This window comes from Stegostoma tigrinum, chromosome 24 (assembly GCF_030684315.1).
Source record: "Stegostoma tigrinum isolate sSteTig4 chromosome 24, sSteTig4.hap1, whole genome shotgun sequence".
Lineage (NCBI taxonomy): Eukaryota > Metazoa > Chordata > Chondrichthyes > Orectolobiformes > Stegostomatidae > Stegostoma > Stegostoma tigrinum.
The window spans coordinates 20,497,815-20,516,786 of NC_081377.1; the positions used below are offsets into that span (position 1 = coordinate 20,497,815).

General features: G+C 38.4%; 1 protein-coding gene across 19 annotated transcripts in view; it reads left to right on the forward strand.

The window, feature by feature from the left end:
• Positions 1 to 18,972, forward strand: part of macf1a (microtubule actin crosslinking factor 1a) — a 545,346-nt gene that overhangs the window by 460,373 nt on the left and 66,001 nt on the right. For all 19 annotated transcript variants that reach the window (XM_059654271.1, XM_059654278.1, XM_059654275.1 and 16 more), the window contains 10 exons: positions 2,479 to 2,598; positions 3,662 to 3,769; positions 4,036 to 4,254; positions 5,951 to 6,154; positions 8,524 to 8,755; positions 11,647 to 11,873; positions 12,059 to 12,181; positions 16,040 to 16,141; positions 16,228 to 16,329; positions 17,071 to 17,244. In XM_059654271.1, coding sequence (XP_059510254.1) covers positions 2,479 to 2,598; positions 3,662 to 3,769; positions 4,036 to 4,254; positions 5,951 to 6,154; positions 8,524 to 8,755; positions 11,647 to 11,873; positions 12,059 to 12,181; positions 16,040 to 16,141; positions 16,228 to 16,329; positions 17,071 to 17,244 — 1,611 coding nt within the window. The remainder of the gene's footprint in view (positions 1 to 2,478; positions 2,599 to 3,661; positions 3,770 to 4,035; positions 4,255 to 5,950; positions 6,155 to 8,523; positions 8,756 to 11,646; positions 11,874 to 12,058; positions 12,182 to 16,039; positions 16,142 to 16,227; positions 16,330 to 17,070; positions 17,245 to 18,972) is intronic.

Sequence of the window (18,972 nt, forward strand, 5' to 3'; positions counted from 1 at the left end):
TGCATGATGGACTGGCCTGTGTTCACGACGCTATGTAGTTTCTTGCATTCTTGGGAAGAGCAGTTGCCATACCAAGCTGTGATATGTCCAGATAGGATGCTTTGTATGGTACACTTATGAAAATTGGTAAGAGTCTTTGTGGACATGCCAAATTTCCTTAACCTGATGAGAAAGTAGAGGTGTTGGTGTGCTTCCTTCACTGTTGCGTCAACATGGGTGAATCAGATTGGTGATAATTACACCTAGGAATGGAGCTGTCAACTATCTCGACCTCAGCACCATTGATGCAGCAGGGGTATGCCTTCCGCTCTGCTGCTTGAAGGCAGTGACCGACTTTTTTTGCTGATGTTGATGGAGAAATTGTTGTCTTTACACTATATATGCCATTTATCAGTCAGTCTCTTTCCTGTTCTCTATCTTGTCATTGTTTGAGATTCAATCTTCAATGATGTTGTCACTAAACTTGTAAAAGGAATCAGACTGGAATTTTGGCCACACAATCACAAGTGTAAAGTATGGAGCTGAGTATGCAGCCATGCAGGGCACTGGTGTTGAGGATTATCATGGAGGAAGTGCTGTCACCTATTATTTAGTGATTGGGGTCTATGGGTCAGGAAGTCAAGGATCTAGTTGCAGAGCACGTAGCTGAGATCTAGGCATAGGAGTTTGGAGATGAGTTGATTTGAAATTATGGTGTTGAAAATAGAGCTATAATCAATAAATGGGAGTCTGACGTGGGAATCATTTGTTATTTGAATATTCCAGGGAGATGAGTGTAGGACTAGGATGATGGTGCCTGCTGTGGACCATTTTGTGCCAGTAGACAAATTGCAAAAGATCAAGACAATCTTTGATTTGACATGATCCCTCGGTGAGTGCAGGTGCATCCAAGGCTGTTGGTCCAGGTGACATTGTTTCACTACTACCTGCCACAAATTCACCTCCACCATCCTAACAGCGGGCCACATCTCACCACGTGCAGAAGTGAAGCTGTGCACTTGATGAAATGTACAAGGCTTGGATGTTGACCAGCCCACTGACTCCCTTCCGTTGCCTCAGACCAACGCTGCACTACTTTCTGTATTGGGTCCTCGTGCTTCAATTTCTGTTTATAAGCTGGGAGGAGGAGCACAGCTTGTGATCTGATTTTCCAGAATGCAAACAGCAGGTGGAATAGTAGTCATCTTTGGTTGTATAGCAATGGCCGACGATGATCATACCTCTGTTGGGACAGGAGACTTGTTGATATTTTCATAGCACATTCTTGAGGTTGGTCTGATTCAAGTCACGAGTTACAATGAATAAGGCCTGGGGTATTCCAACTCAAAACTGTAGCCTTGTACATTTCATCAAGTGCACAGCTTCACTTCTGCGTGCGGTGAGATGTGGCCCGCTGTCAGGATGGTGGAGGTGAATTTGTGGCAGGTAGTAGGAACAGCAATTCACTAAGATATTCCAGGTCCACGGAGCAGTCACTCATCAGGGTCAACACATTTGAGCGTTAGGTAGTACTGGTTACGAGGCAGAATCCACAACCCCACCCCCACCCCCACCCCTTACTTTGCCTGAGGATGTCAAGTGGTCTGTTCAGTGAACTGAGAAGCCCTTAGGTTGTAAGGCGCAGTCAGGTGTGGAAGCAATTGCTATGCCTCTGTGAAACCCAGCCTGCAGTAGTTTATTGATTTCCCTTCTGGAAGATGAGTTCAGCTTTAAGGTAATCCATCTTCCTCCATATACCATATTTTTGTACTAGGTTGAACTTCTTTTTAGATTAATGGTGGTATTCTATTAGTGCCAAACATCATTGCGACTGGATAATAGCAGCATCAAGTAGTCACCTTCACTTCTTGATCAGTTACCTTCTAGAGATATCTAAAGTAGAACACTTTCCAGGGCTACCAATATTGAAGGCTTTTTTGGTCTATTCATCACTTATGCGGCAAGAAATCATTTGATCAGAGTTGTCCAAATGTGGCTTTTGATGCGTCCTATGTTGACAGCAAACTTGCGCAGTGAATGAATGGCTCAATCCTCATTTTACAAGGTTGCAAGTTGAGGCCAATCTTAATGTTTTCCCTTTTATACTGGTATTTCTTGTGAATTGTCCTGATAAGTGCAAGGTAAAAAGATTCCACAAAATTATCTTTTTTAGAAAAATATATGTTGTTGCGTTTAATATCTTTACCTGCAACTAGATTTTTAAAATGGGCTGAATCTAGCAATATATTGTGCATTACAACTGCACTGAACAAGTCTAAGGTTTAACACTGCCATGGTGGACTTGTGTGCTGTTTGGAAAAAGTTGTGAAATTGCAATAAGCAACAGGTAATATGTAAACCAGAGGGGTTAATCTCTGATTTTTCTGGCACTACCCGCGTTCCTTTTGCTGCTTTTTTTTTCTGTCCTTGTGTTTTTTGTCTAAAGCTGTGTGTCTGCTTTGTTTCTTAATGTTCCGTGCTGCTTCTCCTTTCTGCTAGTATGAGCAGGCTGCTGACTCCGAGCTTACCTGGGTGGCAGAAACCATGCGAAAGTTAACAGCCCTGGGCCCAATAAGGCTCGAACAAGATCAGACAACAGCTCAACTTCAGGTGCAGAAGGTAGGAATGATGTGTACAAAGTGATTCAGAACTCCCTTCTGAAATAATCCATTTCAATGGGTATTCCTTAAAACAAAATGCGCTACTGTTCCATATTATGCACACTTATACTGCAATCTTATTTGCTGCAAATTCATGTTGTGCGCTAAACCTTTTTGGCAGAAGAAAAGATTTATATTGGTCATTTTTATTTTGTCTTGATTAGTTTTGTTTTCCTCACCTATTTCTCCCCTCTAACCAAAAGTCATACTTTTTCAAGAGAAAGGAAGAGAAAATGGAATAATATTGAAAACAGTTATAAGAGTAAAGAATTATGTAGCCAATTACCTCTGCTAAAATAGTTTAATTCCTTCTGCTTTGTTCGCAACTCTGATACAGCTGTTCCTCTTTCTCACTTTTGAGATTCAGCTCAATTCAAAACAAAGAAGAGAAATAACCTAATGATTGCCACCCAATTCAAGTTAACTACTGAAAACAAGTTCATGTAACATTTTAAGGATATGTCAATGAGTAGGCTATAAATTATTTTTTCCCTTTATTCCTCCATAGTGTACTAGGGTATTGATGCATACAGTGTAATTAATACTGAGGTTGCAAACAATTTTAGATTAAATTCCTAGACCAACTGAGCTAATCAAATTCTTGTCCAGTGAATGTTTGATCTTCTTAAACAACCATTAAATTCAGATTGGTCTTTCTATCCATACATAAATCATTCTTGATTGAAGAGCTGAAATTTGAGGATTATTTGAAATATAATGTAATTTGCAAACTAGTTGATCACCTATTCATCCAAAATAGGCAGTAATAAACGCTGCATTTCATGTCCATTCCATTTGTATAGCAGTTTACAATTTTCTAGCTGTCCTAAGCTTCCATTTTATTTAGCTAGAGTTCACTCATCCATGACCTTGTGTCCGTGTCAGCATAACAGGATGAAACTTAATGATTTGAGCTATGTTGAAGGTAGGGACTGCAGACAATTACATGCCATATACGTTTATTGGCACTGGAGATCATAGTGTTGCATTTCTGTTTTTAAGGATTTTTTTAATGTCTTTAGGCCTTTTCAATAGATATCATAAGACACAAGGATTCAATAGATGAATTGTTAAACACTCAAGAAGAAATTCTAAGTACCTGTGGTGATGAGCAGAAAACAACATTGCAGGTATTATTTCAGTATTTCTGCAGATGGCCTGCCACATAATGAATGTTTATAACTATGCATAGACACTTAATAAAAAGTAAGTTGTGAAATGTGCATATTTACTTCCACAAATGAATAATTATTTGCATGCTGGAAGACAAATATTACTGTTTATGAAATGTTAATAAACCATGTAAAATTGTCAATCAAAACCTTGAATATTGAAAGAGGATCCTGTGACAATTAATCTAAAATATGTACATCTATGTGTACACACATCCACATAGGAGAAAATGGACTTGTTGCAGCAACAGTACGAGACAGTCAGTCTAATGAACACTGAAAGGTACTCCCAATTGGAGCGGGCACAAGTCCTTATTAACCAATTCTGGGAAACACATGAGGAACTCTGCCCTTGGCTTGATGACACCAGAAGCCTGATATCACAACTCCCACCACCAGCTGTTGATCATGAGATGTTGAAACTACAGCAGGAGGAAATGAGGGTAAGGATAAATGACAATCGAGTTGTGACACAACTACAGAATGCTGGAGATAGTCAAATCTGGCAGCATTTGTAGCGTGAAACAGAGTTAATGTTTTGAGTCTTGCATGACTGTTTCAGAACCTCTTGCTTTTATTCAAGTATAGATGTGTCCATTCCCTTAAATTTGTTAGTGTGTATGTGTGTTTGCTGTCAGGTTACCAGAATCTCCATTGAAACCAGTAAGCCATTTGGGATTGAAAGAAAACAACAGGAAATGAGGGTACATTCTGTGTTGGCTGTGCATTTTCACGGTGTGTGATATTGTCAGTAACAAAGGAAAGAAAAAGGTGATGATAGTGTATTAGAACTACCATAAACGGAAGGACTTTAAATTTCCAATGCTGGGACTACTGAGGGTCTTTCACATTTCTTGAGGTTCCATGCGCTGAGGGCAATCTGATTTGGTGGGCCGCCCTGAAGAAGCAGCTGCAGGGTCAGGTCATTCTAACTGCTGACCCAAGAGAAGGTTGCATCATTCCAATCCCCAAACCCTGAGTCGGATAGAGTGCCTGATCCTGGGATAGATGCATAAAGTTGTGAAGATGAGGGTGAACTTAAAAGAGCAAGGGACATAATGCTTTTCCTCCACCCAGCCAACAAGGAGTGCTTCCTGATGCTCACCTCAGCTCACTGCAGCTTCCAGTTTTCTCAAGACTAAAGAAACCCAGCCAACGACAGCTTCATTAACGTTTAAAGTCCTGGCCACTACAGAAACAACAATGATGTGTTTGCTTTTATTAACATAGAAATTGATGTACAAGTTGTACAGTCTCTTCGACCATATTGATAAGTGCGATCTGTAGCTTTAGTCTCCTTGCCTCAAAGAATGCATATTCCTTGGAGGAAGTTCAGTGAACATTCATTGGACTAATTCCTTGGGTGAGAGACTTTTCCTCAGAGGAGAGATTGCATATAAGTGTTTGTTTTTGAGAGATTAGAAGAATTTGTGACCTAATTGAAACACTGAAATTCTTCAGAGGTTTGACTGGATAGTTCTGGAAAGGATTTCTCACTTGCCTAGTGCGTCTATGTTAGGGGTTACGTGTTTCCTACAAGCTGTGTATGCTCATAGCTGTGCAGCTCTCTGAAAGGGCCATTCAGATTGCTCACAAATTGTCACTTCTAAAATACCATGTGTGAGCAAATGCAAAAAAATGTTTGAACTTACCATGTATTCAAATGAATAGGTTATACAAAACAAAAATCTTAGAGGGAATAGCTCACGGTCTCTGAATAAGCCATGGCCATTTAGGCCCGATATAAGAAATTTCTTTGCTTAAACGTTTGAGAGCCTTTGGAATTCTGCATCATAGGAAGCTGTGGATGTTCAATTATTAGCGCACTCAAGGTAGGGATGGACACTTGTTTGATATTCGTGGAATGGAGATATGGGGACAATGTGGAAAGGTGTGACTGGGGTAGAAGATCTTATGAAAGCAGAGCAGGATCAAAGGAGCAAATTGTCTAATGTTATTTGAGTATTGTGGTTATGTTCCAACACAGACTGAGAGTGTGGCCCACCCACCAGTGAAGCACAAAGTGCTGAATTTGCCCTTTTGATATTTTGTTTCATATAATTCAAGAGGTGTCATTTCAGATCACTGTGTATTTAGAATTCTATCAAATTTGAGATCTGTTTTTTTTTCCCTAAACAGCAACTCCGTGAATCAATCTCTGAACATAAGCCTCATATTGATAAATTGATGAAGATTGGCCCTCAGCTGATGGTTTTGAATTCTGATGAGGGTAAAATGATTCATGAAAAATACGCCACAGCTGAAGAACTTTATGCTAAAATAAAGCAGGATGCGAGACAGCGGGCTTTGGCTTTGGATGAAGCAATTTCTCAGTCTGCTCAGGTACTCCGGAGATCCTAGATTTTTGCATGGGGATTTTTGGATGGTATTCATTTTGTTTATGAATAATGAATTAATTGACAATAAATGGAAATGTTGGTGACTTTTGATGAATGAAGAGAGCATTCCTAGTTAGCAACTCCATGATGAATTGCACTTTGTTTGCAAGTTTCACCCTGTGAGGAAATGACTGAGCACCCATTTTCTTCTCTAAATTGACACATTTCTTCATATAATTGATTATTCATACTTGCTTACTGGTTACTCTGTTCATCACTGGTGTTGATAAAGTCACCTAGTGGGAATTAAGAGTGTTAGAAGCAGCGTAGGATAGGAATGAGTACAGCAGAATGGAGAGAATATTATGACATGCAGATTCACACGTCATAAGCATCAGGAATGTTTGTAAAGTGTATCCCTTCCATATTTGTCTCTTTCGATGCATTCCCTTGTGTTCCCCCTTCATTGTGTTTTCATACTAACATGTCATTTGTTTTCCATTCTGCTCAACTCGTGGAATTAAATGTTTATTTGCCGACATCACCTGCTGCGTTGTGTTTAATTGTTGTGTTCATCATCTGCTCATTAGCATGCTGAGGTAAGCAGAGCTCCTTGGAAAATCGACTGCTGCACTTTAGGATTGCTCTTCCATTTTAGCTTGTATCTGTTACCTGAAACTTTGACAGCCTTTGAACAGTGCGCACACAATTTATATTTACAGCTACTCTGAAAGCCCACTTATTTGTAGGATAGTTGTGGGTTCAACTTTGCTGTATTTTACCAAGTAAATTTGTTTGTTTTTAAAATTGTTTCTTTTGCATCGCTGTAATTGACAAAGCCACTTTTGTTTAAAAATAATTAGCATTTTTGGCTCTTGACCTGTTCTTATATTATTGAGCGACTTATCCTTTTTAATTCTAATGCAGTGTCCAAATTAGATTAAAACATACCTCTCAGCTAGTCTAATGATATGCCTGAGTCCAACTTCAAAAATGTTGTATTCCACCAGATTGATCATTCCATTTCCACTTCTCACCTGATTACTTTGACAGTTATGCTCAGACAGGCAATGCTGAAATGTGAATACCTGCCATTTCTTAAATGATTGCGATCTCAACTTAGTTTAAGTTAGGACCTCTGTAGCCATATGAGAAAGTAGTTTCCTCCCAACCATGTGAGTTTAATTTAACTTTCAGTTTTAGAGTGAAAAGAAATTTTTCAAGACTAGTAATACAATTTACTACAAAACCAGACTCTGCTGTGATATGATTCAGTGGAACTATAATAATAGTATTTATATCTCTGAAAAAAAATTGTTAATATTCCCAATCTTTGTCATTTGAGCTGATTTCCAGCTATATTTAGTGCTTGTTCAGTTATTCACATGATTTTAATGTATGGAATAGGTCTCATAAGTTGATAAGCAAGTTCTAGAATGTAATTCAGCATTTTGAAGTGTTGAGACATTTGCTTTTAAGTAAAATAACTTATTTTGTCACATGTTAAAAGAATTAACTTGGTTCGGGATTTATTTAAAAATGCTTTTCTGATGAGTCGAATAAATTTCTGTTTACTCTTCGAATGATGCAAGTCAGTAATGTTAATTATATTTGAAGTCAACAAAGTAAGTAATTATAAGTAGTCTTCCACCTTTTAGTTTGATAAGGTGCAAAATTATGTAAAAAATTCAAGCATTTTCAATACCAAATTAACTAAATTACATCATGAGCTAAATTTATATTCTGTTGCAGATTTATTGCAAGCTTTTTTCATGCACCTGGATAAGAGTGTAATTTTCAACGATGAATTTAATTTTTTGTGGATTATTCACATTCGGAAGATAATCAACCATTGATTGTGACTACAGCACAATTTTATTCATCTCGAGCCCAATCTTTCAATAGCTCAAGTTAAATGAGAGTGAACTACCAAAAGAAAAATGACAAGTCTGTTTACTCAGAATAAATGCCCTTACTCCAAATACAGATATATAATACAACTGATCTTGAATATATGACTATTTTTGAAGGCCGTGTTTTGTCAAAGTTGTAGTGTCAATGTTTCTATTCCAATAATTCCATATTTTTATTTCTAATGGTTTCATAATCGTAGAAATTCATTCGAAAATCGAGGTGAATTAGCCTTAAGTGAATTAAACTGTGCAATCCCTCGTGAATCATTTATCATACATTTTGATGCAAGAACAAATTTTATTTGCACACAATCCAGAAAGCTTCCAATAAAAAAAAGTGCTGCTCATTGCTTCATTCAAGTTTGCACTGATAATTTCTGCTGCACATTGAAATTTTCTCAGAATCATCCTTACCTAAAACAATGTTAACTGCACTTCCTTTTATTTATGATCTATTTAGTTCCATGATAAGATTGATCCAATGTTAGAGTCCCTGGAAAACATTGTTGATCGGATGCGGATGCCTCCATCAATACCAGCTGAAGTTGAGAAAATCAAAGAGCACATCAATGAGAACAAAAATATTGCAATGGAGCTTGAAAAACTTCAGCCATCTTTTGAAGCTCTTAAACGTCGTGGTGAGGAATTGATTGGACGGTCATCTGGAGCAGATGAAGATCCTGCAGCTAAAGGTATTGAACATTAAGTTTTGAATTCATACATAACAACAAGACTAATCACCATCCCTCTAATGTTAAATTTTTGCAGTCCATCGTTCAGGAGTCAGGGGACTGATATGTTATAATGTTTTACTGTAAAACGCTTTGGGATATTCTGAGAACGTCTTTAAAAAACTTGGTGTTAATATGATAGTATTTACTTTTACCTCAAATTTGTATTGCACTCAATTCAGGAAACAAACAAATGGGGGGGGAAAAGGTTTCATTTCGTACACTGCCTAACACCAACTCAGAATGTACAAGTTAAATAGGATCAATTAATTGTTCTTGAAATATAGTTACTGGCCTAATTATCAACAGTTGATTTGTGCAACAGAAGTTTTATTTACAGAAAGGTGCAATGACTGATAACCTAGGCTTAATTTGGCATTTATGGCTATGTCAGTGTTTTGTGCTGGAATGTACTGGATGTCTTGGAGTAACCCACCTATCGTGATGGAACTGGCATATCAAAATTGAAAGAGTTCTTTATATGTGTCTTAGAAATATAGAAAATAGGAGTTGGCCATTCAGCCAAGCAAGCCTACAATTCAACAGGATTGTGGCTGATATGGTATCTCCAATGCTCTGCTCCTGGACTGTCTCACTAATCCATGACACCCTTAGCATGTAGAATCTGTCTTTTTTTTCAAGTCTATTCAGTGACCTGACCTCTTCCACCTTCTGCGATAGAGTTTCACAAAATCACTGTCTTCTCAATGAAGAAATTATTCTTCATCTCACTCTGAAATGCCTACCACACATCCTGAGATTGAGATTTCTTGTTCGGGACCCCCTATCCAGAGTAAGTGTCATTCAGTGCATCCAGTTCTGTCAGAATTTTACATTTCAGTTTAATCCCTTTTTATTATTATAAACGCAAGTGAATATAATACAGTCAACTCAATCTCTCCTCATATGATATCCCAGAAATCAATTTGATGAATCTTCACTGCACTTCTCCTGCAAAAGTATATCTCTCTTAGTGATAAATACCACAGGATGTTCCAGATGTGATATCATTAATTTTTCTACAGCTTAAGACTTCCTGGCTCTTGTACTCAAATTGCAATGAAGGCCGCATTACTGTTTAATTTCCTGTTTGCTGTAACACCATGTTGTCTTTTAATGACTGGTATTAAAGTTTCTTTTTATTCATTCATGGGATGAGGGTGTTGCTGGCCAGACAGCATTTATTGCCCAGAGGGCAGTTCAGCGGCAACGACATTGCTGTGGGCCTCAAGTCACATGTAGGCTACACCAGGTAAGGATGGCAGCTTCCTTCCCTAAAGGGCATTGGTACAGCCAGGTCTGTTAGTAGATTGACACTTCCTGATCTATAACCATTTACATAATACTTTGCAATTCTGGCTTTCTTACCAAGAGAATAACTTCACATTTTAACTATATTATTACTGCAATGCATTTGCCCACTCTCTCAAATTGTCTAAGTATCCTTAAAGCATCCTTACATCCTCCTGTCCACACTCAATCTATTTTGATATCAGCAGCAAATTTGGAAATATTACAGTTGTTTCCCTCCTCCAAATCAACGATGTTGTGTAACTGGGGCCAAGCACTGATCTGTGCAGTATTCCATTTGTGCATTCCAGCCCAGAGTCATTTGTTCCTACCTGTCATTTGTTGCCTGTCTACTAACCAATTCTTAATCCATATCAGTATGTTATCACTAACCCTGTATGCTTTGATATAGCACCCTAAACTTTTAAATGAACCTTTTATCAACGTTGTTTTGAGAGCCCAAATATACTACATCCACTGGTTCACCCTTCCTTCTCTATTCTACTAAGTACATCTTCAAAAAAATTCTAGAAGAGTTGTCAAGCAAGATTTTCTTTTTGTATATCCGTGCTGACTTTGTGTAATCCCACTGGTATTTTGAGTCCTGTTAGCGTGTCCTTTATAATAGACTCCAGTACTTTCCTAACTGCTGATATCAGGCCAACTAATCTAATTCCCAGTTTTCTTCATTCTTCATTTTTTTAAGTTGTGGGTGTTATGTTTTCCATTCTCCAATCTGCTGAGACTACAGAATTTTGTAATGTGACAACCAATGCACTACCTGGCCACCACCTTCATTGCCAAGGGATATGGCTTATCAGACTCTGGGGATTTATCAACGTTCAGTCCAGTTAATTTCTTCAGCATTATGATTTTGCAAATACTAATCGCCTTCAGTTCATCCTTCACAATACACCCTTGCTGATCTAGCATTTCTGGGAAATTATTTGAGTATTCCCATGTGAAGATGTAACTAATATAGTTTAATAGGCCTGCCAATTTCTTGTTCTCAATTACCAATTCTACTGTTTCTAACTGTAAGGGACTTGTATTAGTTTTGAATAATCTGTTGCTCATTTCATGCTGATTTTGGTCACTGCTTCATTGGATTGGAATATTAAAAAAGAGAGATCATGCTGCCTTTGATTCGGTACTTAGACTGAACAGAGTGTATCTGAACAGATTTAGTTGTACACATTTATCAAAGGCTGCAGTAATTTCATTTCTACATTTGACATAGAGACATCAAGTGTATCGATTTGTTGCAAGTAACAGTAGTTTTAATACAACTTGTCTAATACAAATGATCAAATTTCTTTCCTGCTGTTGCACAGTTGAGTAGTAACTGACTCAACTTGGATCGGGTTCTAAACAGCCAGCACTGCGCTGAAAAGTCAGTTTTCAGAGAGTTTAATATATAAAATATTACGCTGATTACCCTGTATTCCCTACTCTGAGGGCTTCCTTTCTGGCAGTGTCTGATCCTTCTGTGACCATCAGTCAGGCACAGGAACATCTTAAATATTCTCGCTCACTTTCTTCCAATCTGTAATTTTTTTTAGCCATTCAAGACAAATTGGATGAGATGGTATTTTACTGGGAAGATATCAAAAGTCGTGGTGAAGAGAGAGAGATTAAACTTCTGGATGTACTTGATCTGGCTGAAAAGTTCTGGTGTGACATGGCTGCCTTGCTGACCACCATTAAGGACACACAGGACATAGTGAGAGACCTGGAGAGTCCTGGTATTGACCCCTCAATCATTAAACAACAGCAAGAGGCGGCAGAGGTATGGATATGGCTCAAATATTAATTTTTTATTGTTCTCATCAATCAGTTATAAGTATGTTCTAAATAGTTATTTATTTGTCTAATGAAATCATTAAAAAAAATTGTTTTCCAAAACAATGGATTGTAAGGTGGGAGCTGCTTAGAATTAATAACATTTTTCAGGTAATATTCTGTTAATTTCAGACAATTAAAGAAGAGACAGATGGACTCCATGAAGAGTTGGAATTTGTACGAATCCTGGGAGCGGACCTCATCTTTGCTTGTGGAGAATTTGAAAAACCAGAAGTGAAGAAAAGTATAGATGAGGTAAAATTATGCAATGACCTCGGGATTGCTAATAACATCATAGCGACAAGGCCCCTAGGTAATAAAGACCATAAAATGATTGAATTTTGCATTCAGTTTGCAAGAGAGGAGTGCTTTCACTATTTTTTTTAAACATTAATAAAAGGAATTATGAGGACATGAGAGCAGAACTAGCCAGAGCAAACAGGTGGCAGGTTAAAAGATTGCACAGAATGATCAAAGAATTGATAGAGGGAAATAGAGTTCAAGAGAAAGCTAGCCAGCAGCATAAAAACAGGTATTAAGAGATTCCATAAATATTTGAAGACAATTGTAATGTGAGCATTAGTCTTGTAGAAAGTGAGACTGAAGAATTAATAATGGAATGTAAGGAAATGGCAGATGAATTTAGCAGGTAAATTCAATCAGTCTTCAGTATAAAGGATACAAGTGACATCCTAGAAGTAATGATAAATCAGGATATAGAAAGGAGTGGGCAACTCCAAAAATTCAAAATCATCAGAGAAGTGATGCTGAGAAAATTGCAGGAGCTGCAGTGCCCGCATTCTGGTCTTAAAATAAGTGGCTAGTGAGGCAGTTGATGCACTGTTTTTAACTTAGGTAAACTCCTTTGATCCAGTCATAATACCATTAGTTTGAATGATTGTCAAAATAATTCCTTTGTTGAAAAAGGGAGGAGGGCAGATAGGAAACTACAGGTCAGTTAGCTTTAATATTTTTCATTTTAAAAATGTTAGCTACTATTAAATAAGTTATAGCAGGGTACTTGGGTATGATCAGGGTAATCGGGCAACGTCAACATGGTTTTGTGAAAGATAAATCATATTTGACCAGTCAGTTTGAGTTCTCCTGAGGAGGTAATGTGCTGTTGATAAAGCAGAACTAATGGATATACTGTAATTAGATTTCCAGAATGAATTTGATAATGTGCCACATCAAAGATTATTACAGAAACTAAAGTCACATGGTAAAGGTGTAGCACATTGGCATGGATAGAAGATTGCTTTACTAACCAGAGGATGAAAACACGATTAAATTGAACTCGTTCAAGTTAGCAAGATGTAACAGGTAGTGTGCTACATGGATTAGTGCTAGACCTCAACTGTTGGCAATTTACATAAATAACATGAGGTCGCTACTTAACAATCAAAAGTTGTCCTTTTAAAACAGAGGTGAGGCACAATAATTTAAATATTGACAGGCCTTGGAACTCTCTTCCTGAAATGGCAGTGAAAGCAGCGTGTTTGAATTAAGACCGAGATGAGTAGATTTTTGTTTTGAAAGAGGTGAAAAGTTGTTGGGTCGGTGAGATTTGAAGTTAAAATCTGATCAGTTATGATCTTACTGAATGGTGGGGCAGGCTTGAGGGCTAAATGGCCAACTCCTGCTATTAACTGTGTTTGCATGCATGTAAAATATTATTTGAAATAATGATGAATAAGTAATAACGTGTTCTAGATTGAAATATATGGGATGGAGATAATATATTTGCATGGATTGAGAACTGGTTGAGAAATATGAAACAGTGAGAATAATGGGCCTTTACACAAAAAGCAGGCAGAGGCTAGTGGAGTTCCACAAGAACCCTAACTATTTACAATGCATATATAAATTACTTCGATGAGGGAATCAAATGCACTTTTTCCAGATTTGCTGGTGAGACAACTGGGCAGCAGTCTTTCTTGAAAGATTTAAGGAGACTTCAACGTGATTTCAAAAAGTTGAGTGAGTGGGAAAATGTGTCTTATGGTTATCAAGGGTATCGGGGGTAACAGGGAGAAAGCAGGAGAGTGAGGTTGAGGGACTTATCAGCCATGATTGAATAGTGGAGCAGACTCGATGAGGCTGAATGGCTTGATTTCCGCTCCTGTGTCTTATGGTCTGATGACAGATCCAGTGCTACATTGCATAATGTGCAGTTATATACTTTGTGCAATAAACAGAGGCAGAATATTATTTGAATGGTGATATATTGGAAAGTGTGGCTGTACAAAGGGATAATAAAATGTGAGGCTGGATGAACACAGCAGGCTCAGGAGCATAAAAGCTGACGTTTCGGGCCTAGACCCTTCATCAGAGAGGGGGATGGGGTGAGGGTTCTGGAATAATTAGGGAGAGCCAGCATCTGCAGTTCCCATTATCGCTGTACAAAGGGATGTGGGAGGCCTTGCACACCAGTCAATGAAAGCCAACAGGTAGCTGCAGCAAGCATTGAGGAAGGCAAATTGTATATTGACCTTTATTTTGAGAGGATTTGAATTTGGAAAAGGTGATGTCTTACCACAGTTTAGTCCAGGTCTTAGCTAGAGCTTGTACTGTGTGCAGTTTTGGTCTCCCTACCTTAGAAAGGGTATACTTGCCACAGATAGAGTGCAGCAGATGTTCAATAGCCTAATGAAGGGGATGGCAGGCCTGTCCTCTAAAGAGAGATTGGTTCAACTGGGCGTGTATTCACTTGAATTTAAAAGGATGGGAGAGGATCTGAATAAAACATTAAAAAATCCAAACAGGGCTGAACTTACTGTATATTTCCCCTGGTTGGGAACACTAGAATCAGAAGAGCCATTCTCAGGGTGGGGTTAGACCATTTGGGATTGAGATGAGGTAAGATTTCTTCACTAAAAGGGTAGTGAACCTCTGGTATTCTCTACCACAGAAGGCTATGGAGGCAAAGTTACTGAATATATTCAAGGTAAGATAAGTTTCTAGATTTTAAAGACTTCAAGGGGATGGTGGAGAAAATGGGATTGAGAGAGAATATCAGCGATAGTCATATCAAATGAAGGAGCAGACTTGATGGGTCAAATGGCCAAATGCCTTAATCCAGCTCAGAGTTTCAATGATACCAGTTTGTTAGAACTTGATTGAGACATTAATGAGCATGAGGCAAGAGCCTCATCAGGTGTCTGTTTCACTAATTGAATATAAAAATATATTTAAATCTAAAAGCAGTACAATATTTTCAACAACGGTAGTACTGTTGATGATACTATAACATGTCCTGCGACATAATGAACATTTTGCATGTCAAATGGCTGGCTGAATGAAAAAAGTTAATTCTCGATTTGTAGAGTTAAGCCTTAATGGAATGATGATAATTATGATGAAGCACTAAATGTAAGGAAGGGTGCTCAATTTATTACTTGTTAAACTGAGTAAAGTATGTGGCTTACTGATAAACTGGTCTCTCACATGAACAGTTTGCTGGTATTTAGATGGTTTGTTTATTATAAATTGAATGAGTTTCATTGAGTACAAAATGGACAAGTGAGTAGGAAGCATTAGATTATACAGGCTATTTTCAGACAAGGTTACTCCTCCTTCAGTTTTGCTGTAATTCCTTCCCATTTCCAGCCTCTTGCATCTTCCCAATTTTCTTCATTTGACCATTGGTAGTAATGCAGTTATCTACCACGGCTCTTAAGTGTTGAAATTCTCTCCCTAAACCTTTTCACCTCTCTTCCTTTTAAGACACTCCCTAAAACCTATCTAAATGACCAGATTTTTGGTTACTGCCCTAATACCACCTCAAATGTACGAGATAACAAGGTGTAGAGCTGGATGAACACAGCAGGCCAAGCAGCATCTTAGGAGTAGGAAAGCTGACGTTTCGGGCCTAGATCCTCAAAATGTCAGCTTTCCTGCTCCTAGGATGCTGCTTGGCCTGCTGCATCCTTCCAGCTTTACACCTTGTTATCTTGGATTCTCCAGCATCTGCAGTTCCTATTACCTATTACAAGTGCCTTATTTTATCAAATTCTGCTTCTATGAAACCTACTGAAGATGCAGTGTGGGTGGCATTTGTTGTTGTACCGCCATGTTTTGTTTCTAATGGATTCTATCTCAACTATTTTCTAGCTCAATTACGCATGGGATAACCTGAACAAAGCGTGGAAAGAGCGAATGGACAAACTGGACGACGTCATGCAGGCAGCTGTGCAATACCAAGATTCACTGCAAGTAAGGAATATTCTGCATAGCATCATTTGTATATGTGAATGAAATACTAATTTGAATAATATTTTTTGATCTGCTATGATGTTTAGGCAATGTTTGACTGGCTGGATAATACTGTGATAAAACTTGGCGAGATGTGTCCAGTTGGCACAGATATCAACACAGTGAAACAACAAATAAACGAAATGAAGGTGGGTAAACATACAGCAAAATAATATGCAACATACACAAACTATTAGAAGGAATCAACAGTACCAAACAAAAGTAGTTACCCACTTTTTTACTGTGATAATGGGAACTGCAGATGCTAGAGAATCCAAGATAACCAAGTGTGGAGGTGGATGAACACAGCAGGCCAAGCAGCATCTCGGCACAAAAGCTGACGTTTCGGGCCTAGAAACGTCAGGTTTTGTGCTCCTCTGCTGCTTGGCCTGCTGTGTTCATCCACCTCCACACTTGGTTATCCACTTTTTTACTGTTTTTCATTGATTCACATACATTTCATCTTGGTTTTTATCTAAAATAAACTTTCATCTCATTTAATGGGTTGAAAAAGGTGCCTAATATCCATCGTTAGATTGCAGTGTTAGTTAACTTGACCAATTTATGCAATTTGGCAGTGGCCATACCAAGTGCCTCAGCCATTGGATCAAATTCTGAGTGTAGTGACAACTGTCCTTTTCATTTCGTAGCTGCTGGCATTACTGTTTGCACATGTATCTGAAGTATCATTTGGCACTGTACCCTGTCCACAAACCTGTACTAAGTAACGTGCCAAAATCTTCAAAGTTGATGTGCGAAAGCTGGTGAACTAGGTCGGAGAGGAAAGGCATCATAATGTGGCTTTTATTTTAACTTTGTTACAATTTTATATGTTGATATTTAATGTGTCCTAATGGATGATACTTTCTCACTGCACTTGCGCTCCACAGGAGTTTAAAATGGAGGTTTATCAGCAGCAAATAGAGATGGAAAAATTGAACCACCAGGGGGAGCTACTGCTTAAGCGAGCCTCAGATGAAACAGACCGTGACATAATTCAGCAGCCACTGACAGAGCTCAAACACCTCTGGGAAGATCTGGGAGAAAAGATTATTCTCAGACAGGTACAAGTGACCTGTTATAATTAAGACTTGTTATTGTTGTATTGTTTCTATTGTGTCTGCACTATCAGTATATAGATTGGTATGATGTAACAATACATTACCAGTGCTTCAGCCAGTTATTACATCTTCCAGTTTTGGAAAGCCATAAAAGACAAAAAAGGAGACGGACCAATGGCCCAAGTTGTACACTCAGGTTCATTATTTATGCATCAGTTGAAGGGCTTGAGGGAGTTAATGCAAAAACATCAAGTTTTGACATTCACTACAGTACTATACTGGCAAAGAATTTAGGTTGTATGTTTAAAGTGATGTGCATATGAAGCAAGGGTGCTGTGAGACCAAGTAACTTCTACACAGTGCAGTGTAAGGATATGGAATACATTGTCTGGAAATATGGCAGAAGCAGGTGCACTTGAGGCTTTTAAGAGGGCAGTGGATTTTTTTGGAAACAAATGTTGTGAATGATATGGGGAAAAGGGAGGAGATTAGCCTGCTGTTATATGTTGTGAGATAATAGAGCCTACATGCACAATGACCTAAATGGCTTTCTCAGTAATTCTGTTCAAAAATACTATGCTTATTATCATCGTAATAAAGTATTATTAAGTCATACTTCCATCATTTATTAGATTCCTCAATACAAACAACTAAGCAGAACATGTTGCTTCAAGTCTAGCTTCAGAAATGAGCACAGGATCCTGCCTAACACAACATTTAATATTGACAGTTCTGCACAACTACAGCTTCTGTCTTCCAAGAGTGTGGACTTGCTGCTGGATAACCCTCTATGGACCCACAGTATACAATAGCTCAATGAAGAATGCAGGACCAAACATAGCTAAAAATGAGATGTTGAAAATTAGTGAAGGTACAAGCAGTACTATTGGTGTGCCAAACAACATGAGCAGCAAGTGATAGAGCTAAGTGATTCCACAAACAACAAAGCCAAACTAACTCTGCAGTCCTGCCACATCCAGTCGTGATTGGTGGTGGACTAAAAAAAAAAGTCGTTGGAAGAGAAGGCTCTGCAAATATCCCCATCTTCTATAGTTGGGGGAGCCCAGCACAAAGAACAAGGCTGAAGTGTTCATGTCAGCCTCAACCAGAGGGACCAATTGGATGATCTATCTCAGCCTCCAGCAGAGGTCTCCAGCATCATGGATTTGTCTTTGGCCAGTTCAATCCACTCCATGTGATATGATGAAATACTATAGCGGCTACAGATCCTGACAACATTACGGCGATTGTATTGTTTGCCCCAAAACCTGCCACCCCCTAACCAAGCTATTCCAACACAGACACAATACTGGCATTTACCTGACTAATTGAAAATTTCCTAGGTATGTCCTATAGAAAAAAAGCAGGAAAAATCCCACCCAGTTGATTATCACTGCATCAGCCTACCCTCCATCATCAGAAGGTGTTGACAACAGTACTATCAAGCAGCACTTAGCATTAACCTGCTTACTGACATCCTGTGTGAGTTGCATCATGGCCACATGGCTCCTGACTTCATTGCAGTTGTGGTTCAAACATGGATTAAAAAGCTCAATTCTGCAGGTGAGATTAGGGCTAGAGTTAGTTAGGGTTAAGGTTGACTGTCTTGACTTCAAGACAACATTCGAATAAGTATAGCATAAAAGACCTCAAAACTGGAGTCAGTGGAAATCTGAGGTGGGGGGAGGAAGAAGAATAAGAAAAAGAAACTCCTCACTGGTTGGAGTTATA